The following is a 12,507-nucleotide window of genomic DNA, read 5'->3' on the forward strand; positions in this document are numbered from 1 at the left end:
CTTGAAAAAAGGGGAATATATATATGTACATAAATGTGATATATACAGCCATAGCACCCTGAGAACGCCCCATCTCGTCTGATCTGGGAAGCTAAGCAGGGTCGGGCCCGGTCAGTGCTTGGATGGGAGACCAGCTGGGAACAGCGGGTGCTGTGGGCTGAGCCAGCACTGGGCCCTTGTGGCCAGGAAGCCAATGGGACCTGGGGGGGTTAGAAGGGGGTGGTCAGTAGGTCAGAGAGGTTCTCCTGCCTCTCTGCTCTGCCCTGGGGAGACCACACCTGGAATCTTGTGTCCAGCTGTGGCCCCTCAGTTCCAGCAGGACAGGGAACTGCTGGAGAGAGTCCAGCGCAGCCACCAAGATGCTGGAGGGAGTGGAGCATCTCCCGGGTGAAGAAAGGCTGAGGGAGCTGGGGCTCTGGAGCTGGACAAGAGGAGCCTGAGGGGGGACTCATTGCTGGGGATCAAGATGGAAAGGGGCAGTGTCAGGAGGATGGAGCCAGGCTCTGCTGGTGACAACAGGGACAGGACAAGGGGCAATGGGTGCAAAGTGCAACACAGGAGGTTCCGCTGGAAGATGAGAAGCAACTTGTTGGGGTGAGGGTGGCAGAGCCTGGCCCAGGCTGCCCAGGGAGGGTGTGGAGTCTCCTTCTCTGCAGACATTCCAACCCGCCTGGCTGCAAGAGGCTGAAAACAGCAAGACGAGGACATGGAAACGAGGGACTGAAAGGGCTGTTTGTTGATGTGAAGGAAAAAAATGACCTTCAAAAACTCCACCTTGGTACAGAACATCAATAAAAAATCAGCACCTAAGGAACTGACAGAGCTCAAAGGCGGAAATCATTACAAAACAATGTGGTGTTCTGTCAAAATCAGCTGCTTTACCAAGAAACAAACGTACGAACCAACGGGCAGAGGGGTTAAGGCACGTGTATTTTGTTTCCTATAATTAACACAGTCTGTACAAACGCCAACGACTTTCCTCTCGCCGTACAGGTCACAACGGGCCAGCCGGTTGGTGCTTCCCAGTTCACGCGCGGGCCAGGCAGCCACCGCGCCTGTCACCACATCATCGGAACACACCGCTCATCCACTGAAATAAATACGGGGAACAAACCAAACAGCCTCTGGCTTGAAACGCTACGACGCACGGCGGGTACGATTTCTCTACGCTCTGAGGAAAAGCAAAGGGGCGAGACGCCGGGTTGCGGCCGCGTGAGCCTTTGCCGAGTCCGGAGCAGCCTGATGTGTGCTGGAGATCGGAGGTGGAGGCTCCCAACTTGTCACGCGTTGGGCTTTGCTGTGGGAAGGAGTCCGGTTTCAGGAGGATTTCTTTCTTCTTTATGCGAGTGATTGTTTTCTTTCCGTTTTTGTCAAACCCCAAGTCCATGTCGGCAAGCTGCAAGCTGAACGGGGGTCGCTGTTTGGATGGAGCCCCTTCAGAAGCAAAACTGCTCCTGCAAAGCAACCCCGGCAAAGCCAGGACTGACCGGGCACCGCGAGCCGGTCCCAGCTCCGAACCGCCGCCCGCGGTGCCGGCGCCGCGGACGCTTCGCAAACCTCCTTCCTCTGCCAGGGCCGCCCCGGCTACTCGGCTGCCGCGGTTCTCCCCGCCGGAGCCGCTGGGAGCGCCGGGGCCGGAGGACGGCAGCCAAGCGGGGAAATCCGGTCAACGGTAACAAGGGGAGAGTCTTCAGCTTGGCCCAGCCCTCGGAACTCATGTTTCCACCACTCGGATGAGAGGCAGCGGCTTGGGGCCCGTCAGCCTTTTGCTGCAAGAGAGAGAAGCCGTTTGGTTCAGCCGGATGAACGGGGTGAGGTCTGAAAACCGCGGGAGAGTGCCCGGCGTAGCCGCCGGTGGTTCTGGATCCCCCCAAAAACCCACCCACAGGAGGGACGCCGCTCTACGAAGAGGAAAACCACGCAGAACAGCGTCCCCGAGCGCGGCGTCACCTCCGGGCGGGACGGGACGCGGCGCTGCAGCCGGCGCCGGAGCCGAGGGCGCGTGTGCTCCCACCTACCTGCTCACGTACTCCGACTTGGAGCGCGCCCGGGCGCTGTGCCCGCCCCGGCTCACTTGCTTCTCGATCAGGTGCTCGATGCGGTCGTGCATCTCCAGATTCTGCAAAGGACAGAGCGCGGTTGGCACCAGGCGGGGGGCTGCGGCTCCAGCGTCGCCGCGGGGCAGTTTTCCTTGAGGACGCCGCTCGCTCGCTCCGTCAGCCCCATGGGCTCACACACCATCCCCATGCAGAAATCATCAAAACAAGCCACCCAGGAGCGAAGAAAACACCAGAAGCGCCAACACAAGCTCCGTTTTCCTCCAAAAAAGGAGGACGGTTTGACGCTTGTTACGACCCGAGAGGTTGGAATGCAGCTCTGTGGGCAACAAGGGGTTTGCCGCGGTGATTTTGGACTCGGTTGGAGTTCACGGCTACTCCAGCAAACCTTCTAGAAACCCCCGCGCCCCCCAAAACGCACCTCGGCCTCCAGGTATGCGACTCTCTCCTTGAGCTCCTGGATCACGGCGTCTTTGGCCTGAATGACCGTTTTGGAGTTCTGGAGCTGCAAGAGAAGGAGTTGGCGGCGGTTGTGAACCCCGCTGGTGCACGGCGGGGCCGGCGAGGAGGAGGGCGGCTCATTCCGCCCGGCAACACCCACCACATTCACTGCAGCAAAACCAGCCCAAAAAAAGCCTCAAATTAAGTCTGTGAGTTAAGCCCGAGGTGAAGGAGCTCACGGAGCCGGAGATTTAACCCTTTAACACAGCTCCCGTTTCACTCCTTTCTCTATTCTCCTCTCCTTTCACCCAGCAGCTTGTGCCGCATCAATCAGAACTTGTGTCCCCACAACCCCACGTCTGAGCTTCCACGTTTTCCTCCTCGTTTCCCCCTCTCTGCTTTTTGGCTCCCGCACCTGCTCGATCATCTGGCGCACTTTGCGCTGCTGGCTCTTCAGCATGTCGTCCAGGTGGTGGATCTTCTCCCGCAGCATCGCCACCTCCTTCTCCAGCTGCGCCGACCTGGGGACAAAGAGGCGACAGAGCCCGTCGGAGCCGGAGCGCCCACCCGGAGCCGCTTTAGCGGCCGCCGCGCACGCTTGGGATGTTTTGGCGAGACGAGGTTAAGGAGAAGCAGACACAAAAGCTCTTCAAGCAGGAGCCACAAAGACGAGCAACCACAGGAACAGCAGGACGAGTCAGCCCGCAAACCAGGCCTTCCAGAAACATCCCGTTGCCAATTACCCCCCGGAGCACCGGGATACCGGCTGGGCGGATGGAATGCGACATTCCGGGCGGCGGAGGGGAGGGGGGGTGGAGAATGGGCTCCGCGGGAGCTGCCCCGAGCTCCCCGCATCTCGAAAGCCGCGGGAGGTGTTTGGGGGTGAGTCAGCCCCTGGGAGCCGGGCGCTGTTTTGCAAGCGGGAGCGCGAGCACGCCCGGCGCAGGAATGTGCAGTCGTGCCCCAGCCTCTGCCGGCCCGAGCCGGCGGCGTGGGCTTGCTCCGGCGTTGGCAGGCGAGCCGGAGGCCGAGCCTCACCGGTCTTGTTGGGCGAGCTTGTCGCCTTCCACGCTCCGCAGCCGCGCCAGCTCCGCTTCGCCCTCTTTCATCTTCAGCAGCAAACTCCTGTGCTCCTGCGGGGGAGCGAGAGGCCGAGTTACGCGCGGGGAGGTGCGGGGGACAAGTCGCAACAGATGCCGCTCGGCCCCGGCATCCCCGCAGTGTTAGGGGTTGGATTTTTGAGGTCTTTTCCAATCATCTAGTCCAGCGGTGCCTTTAGGCACAAGGGGCGGACAGACAGAGGAGCCGCGGAGCTGACGGACGGACCCGTCCCGCTGCGGCGCCCCCAGGACACGGGCAAAGCGGCGGCTGGGCAGCTCCACGCTCGCACCGCGCTGATTTATGACTTTATAAAGCAATAATAGAATCATGTTGCTGCCCCCCACGCTGATTTATGACTTTATAAAGCAATAATAGAATAATGTTGCTGCCCCCGTGAGCGGAACGGGGCGGCTGGACCACGCGCTCCTCCCCGGACACTTCGCGCAGACCCACCAGATGTTCTAGACCTGAGTCTAAACAGCAGCGTTGCAGCCGTTCGCGGTTAAACCCGGTTGGAAGCCAAACCCTGCCTGGCTTTCTCGATCGCCCCGCAGCGCCGGTACCTTCTCCATCCCCGCCAGCAGCCTCTGCAGCTCCTCCACCTGCAGCTCCTTCTCGGCCGCGCTCTGCTCCGCGCGCCGCAGCGCCGAACCCACGCGCTCCGCGTCCTCCTGGTACCGCGACACCGTCCGCTGCCAACGACACCGACCCCGTGGGTCCCTTCCACCCGGGGACGCTCTGCGGCGGCTTCACCCCGACCCTCGCTCCCCAAAACCGCGAGAGGAACCGCGGCGGAGAGCTCCCGCTTCAAAGGAGCCGGCGCCGAAACGCCGCGGCCGTGGCAGCTCCTCGAAGCGAGACGTGTTTGTTCTCAGCCCCACGGAGCTGAGAGGGGACACGGGTGTCCCCGTGGGTCCGCAGGATAACCACATTGAGAACATCTGGATCAACAACCACCAAATGTGGCCCCCCCCCGGCGTCCTGCAGCTGGGGGATTTCGGACCCCAAAATGCCACCAAACCACACGCAAGGACAGATGTCCTGGGGGTACATGCCAGCAGGTGAACGTCCCCACGCCGGAGGAAGCGGTTCCGGCTCAAAGCCACTTCCCCCGGGGACGCCGTCCCTGGAACCCCCCGGGCTGGCCGGGACCAGTTTGGTCTGTGGGGCAGGATGTCACCAGGGATGTCACCGCTGCCACCAACACCGGGTGACGCGGTGCGGCCCTGCCCATCCGGGCCGGGAGCCGTCACCAGGACACGCACCCACGGGGACAATTAATCACCGCGGCTGCGGGATTGAAGGCGGTGGCTCTGTCACCGTCACACAGCGGGCGAGGGGACCCGCGCGGTGGCTCCGGCTGGTCGCTCACCCCCCAATGCACCCCACAGCCCCACAGATGGAGCGGCCAAGCTCCCGCACACCCTAAATCCCAGGGAACTGGCTCCCATGGGGACACCCCACTCAACCCCGGGTTGCGCAGCAGCCTGGTAGAGATTGGGGGGACCCCTCGCTGCGCCGCGGGCGCTTTTATGGGGTGTCATTTTGAACTGGGAAAGGTTTGTGTCTGCAGACCCCTCTGGGTAATGCGGAGGAGTTTTGGGGGTCTGGCTGGGTCCCACTGCTCCAAAAGGGAAAAACCAATGATGTGAATGCCCCGTCCTGCTTTCCCGGCCGAGGACGCACCTCGAAGGCTTGTTGTTCCAAGCGATGGCGCCGCTCGGCCTCCTGCAGCTTGGCCAACAGCCTCTTCGCCGTCTGCCGCATCTTCTCCACGTCCTCCCCGGAGCACTCTTCCTCCTGCGGAGATGGAGCCGAACCGCGCTGAGCGGGCGGCGGGAATGCAAGACCCCCCCGGTGGCGCGGGCTGGTGACCCGGCGTGCCAACCGGCGCTCCCCGCCGTGCCAAAGCAGCCGCTCTCGCCGCCCACGCCGGTGCAGCCGCCAGCCCCGCCGGGGAGGCACACGGTGCCTTTGGTGGCCCGCCAAGCCGGATGCCACCCCGAGCGCGCTTGGGCAACCTGAAACCCCACGGTGGCAAGCGGGGCCGCGGCCACCCAGCCCGAAACCCCCGCCCGGCGCAGGGGAACGGTCGAGGATTCCTGGGTGTCAAACCCCACTTTTGGGGCTGGAACTCTGATCCCACCCTGATGAAAAGAGCCCGGGTTGCTGCCACACTGAACGCATCTCAGATTCCCTCCTGGGAGGGAGATCCCAGACTAAACTATTTCTTTCTAAGCTATGCCTAAGCTATTTCCAAGCTATTTCCAAGCTATTCCTAAGCTATTTCCAAGCTATTCCTAAGCTATTTCCAAGCTATTTCCAAGCTATTTCCAAGCTATTTCCAAGCTATTTCCAAGCTATTTCCAAGCTATTTCCAAGCTATGCCTAAGCTATTTCCAAGCTATTTCCAACCTATGCCTAAGCTATTTCCAAGCTATGCCTAAGCTATTTCCAAGCTATGCCTAAGCTATTTCCAAGCTATTCCTAAGCTATTTCCAAGCTATTTCCAAGCTATGCCTAAGCTATTTCCAAGCTATTTCCAACCTATGCCTAAGCTATTTCCAAGCTATGCCTAAGCTATTTCCAAGCTATGCCTAAGCTATTTCCAAGCTATGCCTAAGCTATGCCTAAGCTATGCCTAAGCTATGCCTAAGCTATGCCATTCCTTTCCACCCTCCACTTAGCTCCATACCTGCTCCTCCCAGGAGTCGGGGCACGACCAGCTCCCATTCTGCTTCTCCACCACGACCTACGGACGCAGAGGACAGACAGACGGATGGACGCAGCCGCGGCGCCGCAACCGCTCGCCACCGCCGGGGTTTTCCCCGCAGAGCAACATGCGAAAGCACGTGCGAGGCTCCCGATCCCAACGCACCCGCGCCGTTAAGGCCCCTTCTACCGCTTTCCGGCCGCGTTTCGAAGGAGCCGAGGCCCCCGGGAGCGCTCCCGTTACCTGTGCGTGCTGCTTATCTCCTTGTCTGCTCTCAAGTTTACTACTTAAGTCTTCCCGCAGCTTCTTCAAAGAACTTCTAGCCTGGCAAAGGCAAGGCAGTTTAGCTGGGCCGGCGGAATTCAACGCTAAAATCATCGGATTCAATAGCACAAAAAGCGCCGCCGATGATTTTTCGCGCCGTCCGGACTCGCTCGGATTAGTCAGAGCCCGGGGAACGTTTACCGGCTCTTACGGACGCTGCCGCGACCTGTTTCGGAGCTTCATTCCTGCCCGTGGATTTGAGACGGTCGTAGCGAAGGGACAAGGGACAAAGGACACGATGCGCGGCTCTTAGGCCAGCGATCAAGCCTATAACCCGGGCACAGCGATCCGTGATCCCATTGATTGAGACGTCCCCGAGCACGGCGCACCGGTTTGCCCTGTTCTCCGGTCCCGCCGCTCCCAGCGGGCCCCTGTGCGGCCAGGCCGGGCTTAGCAAAGCCCGGCTTTTGCTAAACGGGCCCTTTGGAAACCCGTTTGCATGCGAGGCGCCGCGGGGAAGCTCAATGGGAAGAGCCGAAGCCGCGGGAGCGGGAAGGATCACGCGGAGAATAAAACGCTGCAGGTCACATGGGGTGGGGTAGCGACACCCCCGGGGCTGCGGCACCAACGGGCTGCTTGTTTTTGGGTGGAAAAACACAAATTTTGGGACAGCAGGATGATAGGAAAGCCCTGGAGCCTCGCTGTGCTGAAATCCCCATGCGAGCAAACCCGAATAACAATTTAGTTCTATGTTTGCCGGCGCTTTCTCAGGCCAAGCCCATGCACGCCGCCGCTTCCCAGCAGCTCCGCAGGAACCCCAGCGAAGGGTTAATCCTCCTCATCCAGTTTGCTCTGGGAGATGAGACATTCCAAAGCAACTGCCTTTTAACGAGAGAGGCTCCTCGGCGCGCCCAGCACAGCCGTGGGGGAAAGGCAGCGCGCAATTCCCTTCAAATTCAGTCCATATAGCAGAGCAATTAGTCAGGCGGAATTAATTTATGGCGCTTCCATTAGGCTGCTGCCCTGGCCGGGCAAGTCAACAAACCGGAGGGTTCGGTTCGCATCGGGGCATCGAAACCGGCCCCGGGGGAAGCGCAGCGGCCGGACCCGCGCCCCGAGCGCCGTGTGCCGCGCGGACCCCCCCCCGCACCGCTCCGCCGCCGTTAATTACCTCTTGGATGTAACGAACTTCGCTCTTCAGCTGGTTGACGTGCTCCTCGTGGTTCGCGCCGCCCTCAGCCCGTGCCTTGAGGTAAACCTGCCCGGGGGGACACGGGTCAGACCCACGGACACACCGCGGGTTGCTCCATCACCACGGACCTTCCCCAGTGTTTCCAGAAGCTCCCCCAACCCCGGGTTGCGCCGCGTCCCCCCGATACCGGTGAATCCCACCATGACGGTGCCCACCCAAACGTCACCCAAACCCTTTTATCAGCCCTAATCACCAAGCACCGAAGCCGCGGGTGGTACCTTGATGATCTCCTCGTCGCCGTCGTTGGATTTGATGCACTCGGAGGCCAGGGAGTGCCCGTTGCTGGATCTGTTGGCCACCATGGCGAAGGCTTTGCCCACCGGCTGCGGAGACACCGAACGCGCCGAGACGTGAGACCGGCCAAACCAGCACCGCGCGCTTTCACCGGGGAACCCGCACCCAAGCGTTTCACAGACCCGCGGGTGAGTTTTCCCATTCACAAAGCATAAAGCGACTGATCCTTTATCCGTTCCCCCCTTCCTAAATCATCCCAGAACGTGCGTTTTCCACCGCGAACGGCGCCGCGGGGACACCCACCTTCTGCTTCGCCTGCTCGCGCCGCTCGCCCGGGAGCTCATTGGGCAGCGTCAGCCGCAGCACCTTCACGCTCTCCTAAAATGAGACACAAATTTTAGGTTTATAACTCCTGGAAGCTCTTTTTTTAGCCCCAGCTGGGGCAGCAACGTCATAAAGTTGGAGCCACAGCCCGCGCGGCATTAACCGAGATGCCTAAAGATGCGCAAAACACCCCAAAACTCCCCGACTGCGGCACCGTGCGACCCACGCAGACCTCGGTGTCACCCGCCACTCATCGTCCCCACGCAGACCTCGGTGTCACCGGGGCGGCCACCGCTCATGGTCCCCACGCAGACCTCGGTGTCACCTGGGCAGCCGCCGCTCATCGTCCCCACGCAGACCTCGGTGTCACCCAGGCGGCTACCGCTCATGGTCCCCACATGGACCTCGGTGTCACCCGCCGCTCATCGTCCCCACACAGACCTCGGTGTCACCTGCCGCTCATCGTCCCCACACAGACCTCGGTGTCACCCGCTGCTCATCGTCCCCACACGGACCTTGGTGTCACCTGGGTGGCCACCGATCATTGTCCCCACGCAGACCTCGGTGTCACTGGGGCGGCTGCCGCTCATTGTCCCCACACAAACCTCAGTGTCACCCGCCGCTCATCGTCCCCACACGGACCTTGATGTCACCTGGGCGGCCACTGATCATGGTCCCCACGCAGACCTCAGTGTCACCGGGGCAGCCGCCGCTCATTGTCCCCACGCAGACCTCGGTGTCACCGGGGCAGCCGCCGCTCACTGTCCGCGCACACCGGGGCCGCGGCAGCGCCGTCACCCGCCCCTCGTCACACCCCGGCCACGTCAGCCTCCCGCTCTCCAAAAGCGCCGTCAAGCTGTTTCTGCCTTCACCCCGTGCCGCCCAAGTCTCGACACGCCGCCCGCTTGTTTCCAAAATACGGCGCGTACGCCGCTCGCGCCGGGACGGGGAGCCCTCCCACGGATCCCAACAGCCCCTCGTTAAGGCAATTAGCCGGGAGAAACTGGAAACTTCGGTAAGAAAATAAGCGGCCGGAAGGCTCCACGGTGCAAGAGCTCCCGGCATCAACCACCGTCTTGTCATGAAGGCGACGCGGAGATGCCGGAGAACCCACCGGCAGCACCGCGGTCCCTTTGTTACACACACCCCGACCTGGTGTTCCCAGCCCCACGCAGCTTTGTGACTCATGGGACCCCCAAAAACCACCCTGCTCCTGGTTAAACTCCCCCTCTCCAGCCAACACAAAGAGCAGCCGCTGCCTCCCCGACCGGCACCGGCGCTGCCAAACTCGGCTCCAACCAGGAAACCAGCCATGCAAATGCCGGCGGGGAAGGCTCCGCCGGCTCCATCCTCCTCCTCGCCAGCACGCTGGGTTCTCTGCAGAAAACCAGCTTTTTGGGCACGGGAAACGCTCATAAAGAGCCCGAGGCCGGGGTTAGAACCTGCTCTGCCGTTTCCAGCCGCGGCGATGGGGGGGGCAGCGCGTTTTGGGCGCCGTCTGGTATTTTCTGGGGAAGCAAAGGGGTTTGGCGACGTGGCCGGTGCTGGGGAGAGGATGGGGAGTGTTGTGCTCTTTTTCTGCGTGGAAAAACCCACCTCGTACCGAAAACGCTGCGTTAACACCGCCGCCGTGCACCCCAAGGGTCACCCGGCCCCGCGCCGCCGGTTCCGGGACCCTTTGGGTCCAACCGGGAGGGCGGGAAAGGGAAACCCCAACCGCATCCCGGGCGGAGGCGGCACCAGCGCAGGACCCGACTCCGGCATTTTGCAACCGCGGGGAAGGCGCTCGGTCCGTCCGTCTGTCCCGACGGCTCAATAAGAACAGGCCTGACCTGACCCGGAGGGTATCGCGAAGGATCAGCAGCAAACAGCTCCGGTGTTTGGAATCGCCGGCGTTACAGAGGCGCTTATCACCGTAATAACCCATTAGCCAAACGAGCCTGGCTTTGCAATCGCTCCTTATAAGGCTGGGATGAATTAGGACTCTCCTAAGGAGACTCAGAGCTGAGTCACCCGGCTGAGCTCGGGTTGGGGAGCCGGGCGAGCACCGGCGACCAAGCGCCGCCGTGGTGGTTCTGCCTTCGCCGCCGCCTTTGGGGGATCCCTCTGGCCGCCGGAACCGGAGCAAAGAGCCGAATCGCCGCCGGTTTCGCCCCCTCGGTGGGGAAACGGGGTCGCGGCGCTGGGTTGGCTTTGGGGCGCTGCCAGCCCCACCCTGCGCTTGTTCCCATGGCGGTGGCTCCGGCGCTGACGGCGACAAGAAAACCCAACGATAATGTCGGGGAGAAGCGCCAGGGCCTGATGAAACCCGAGGGGGAAGCGCCAAAGCGGCCGCGCCGCTCCCGCCACCGCGGCGTCACCCCAAAAGTGATGTTTTTGGGGATGGTTCAACGACGGCGCGGGATGGGGTTCCTGGAGGTGCCGTAAGCACGATGGGTCCCCGACATTGGGGTGTCCCTGGGTGCGCTCTGCTGTCCCCAAACTCCGGCGGGGTCACCGAGCCCCAACCGGGTTGAGATCCTGGCGATGAGCCCCCGGGGGCAAGAGGGGCTGCGGGGTCCCCCAGACCCCCGACAGTCCCCTGGGCTGCGGGACGGGACAGGGAGCGACACCGGGGGGCGATGCGGGGTGCCCGGGGGGCTCAGTCCCGCTCCCCGGACGCAAATCCCGGGACCCCCCGCGGGCACCGGAGGGGGAAGAGAGGACCGGGGAGGGGTCGGGGCGGCCCGAAGGGAAGCGGGGGGTCGCGGGGGACTCGGGGGTCGCGTCTCACCGGGCTCTCGCCGTGGGGCCGCACGTCCAGCACCGCGCACCAACCGTTCCGCCCGTTCATGGCCCCGCCGCGACTGCCGGGACCCGCCGCCGCCGCCGCTTTTATACGGCCCCGCCCAGTCCCCGCCCACAGACACGCCCACTCGGTGATCACACCCCTTGTGTGGCCACGCCCGCCCGCTTTGACCACGCCCACAGCGCCCTTGGCGCGCCAAAGGCGGGGCCGGGCAGCGGGAGCCGTGCGGAGAGGGGCGGAAAACGTGCAAAAGCTGGGAAAAACGTGCAAAAACCGTGCAAAGCCGTGCAAAATTTGGGAAAGGTCTGTAAAATCGGTGCAAAACCGTGTAAAATCGTGCAAAAACTGTGCAAAACCCATGCAAAAACGGCGCAATACGCATGCCAAACCGTGCAAGCCCGTGCAAAACTGTGCAGAAAGCTGTGCCAAACCCATGCAAAAAAAGTGTGCCAAAATATGCAAAACCGTGCAAAAAAACCCATGTAAAACCTGTGCAAAACCATGCAAAAACCGTGCCAAAGTGTGCAAAAACCGTGCAAAAGCTGTGCAAAAAGCTGTGCAAAACCTATGCAAGACTTGTGCAAAAAAAACTGTGCCAAACCCGTGCCAAACAACACCAGAGCTGTGCCAAAGTTGTCCTGCAGGGCCTGCCCCCCCAGTCCCCCAATACGCTGGGGTGTCCCCACCCAGAGCGGCGGGGTCACCCGGTGGGTGCCGCAGCCCCTGTGCCGCGCCGGTGGCACCGACCGCCACACACCGGTGTGATGAGCTCAACCGGCCTCAGGCTCACGGAACACCCTGTGCCGGGGGGGTTTGGGATGGAAGATGCACCCCAGGGCCCCCCACCCCGTCACCATGGTACCCGCAGGGGAAACTGAGGCACAGCGGGGCCCCGGCAGCCTCGCCGGGCCGAGCAGCCGCTGGGGAAACTGAGGCACGGGGTGGGGACAGCGGTTGACCTCGGCTGCGACACGCGTGGCCGGGAGGAGCAGAACCGGTTGTGCCGGGCTGGTTTGGCCGCGGGGGGGACGCCGTGGGTTGCCGGGCACGGCCCTCGGCGCTGGTGACGCGGGGACAGCGCTGACCGCGGAGCGGATGGGTTTGTCACCGCTGTTGTCACCGTGTCCCTCCCCGCTGGTTCAACATCACCGGGGCACGGGAGGGGAAACTGAGGCAGCAGGGCCAGGACCGGCCGGGTCCCCGGGCACCGTCCCAGCCCCGCTCGAGGCCACGGAGGGGAACGGCAGTAACCACCTGCCAATCACCGCAATGGCGCTAATTAGCAGCTGGCAAGGCTCCCATCCTCGTTAATTAGCGATAACGAAGATTTATC

The 12,507-nt window shown here is 62.3% G+C and overlaps 1 protein-coding gene across 2 annotated transcripts; it reads right to left on the reverse strand.

The window, feature by feature from the left end:
- Positions 1–1,561: 1,561 nt before the first annotated feature.
- Positions 1,562–11,227, reverse strand: TUFT1 (tuftelin 1). 2 transcript variants are annotated; one of them, XM_082073137.1, is made up of 13 exons: positions 11,160–11,227; positions 8,366–8,440; positions 8,047–8,151; positions 7,748–7,834; positions 6,556–6,636; positions 6,295–6,351; positions 5,286–5,399; positions 4,163–4,291; positions 3,537–3,631; positions 2,914–3,019; positions 2,479–2,562; positions 2,019–2,119; positions 1,562–1,769 (listed from the first exon to the last, which is right to left on the reverse strand). In XM_082073137.1, the coding sequence occupies exons 1-13, from the start codon at positions 11,217–11,219 to the stop codon at positions 1,715–1,717; spliced, it is 1,149 nt and encodes a 382-aa protein (XP_081929263.1). In that variant the 5' UTR covers positions 11,220–11,227; the 3' UTR covers positions 1,562–1,714. The 2 variants fall into 2 exon arrangements, with proteins under 2 accessions (XP_081929263.1, XP_081929264.1); XM_082073138.1 differs by lacking the exon at positions 6,556–6,636.
- Between the last annotated feature and the right edge of the window lie 1,280 nt (positions 11,228–12,507).

This window comes from Streptopelia decaocto (genome assembly GCF_964273445.1).
Source record: "Streptopelia decaocto genome assembly, chromosome: 26".
Taxonomy (NCBI): Eukaryota; Metazoa; Chordata; class Aves; order Columbiformes; family Columbidae; genus Streptopelia; species Streptopelia decaocto.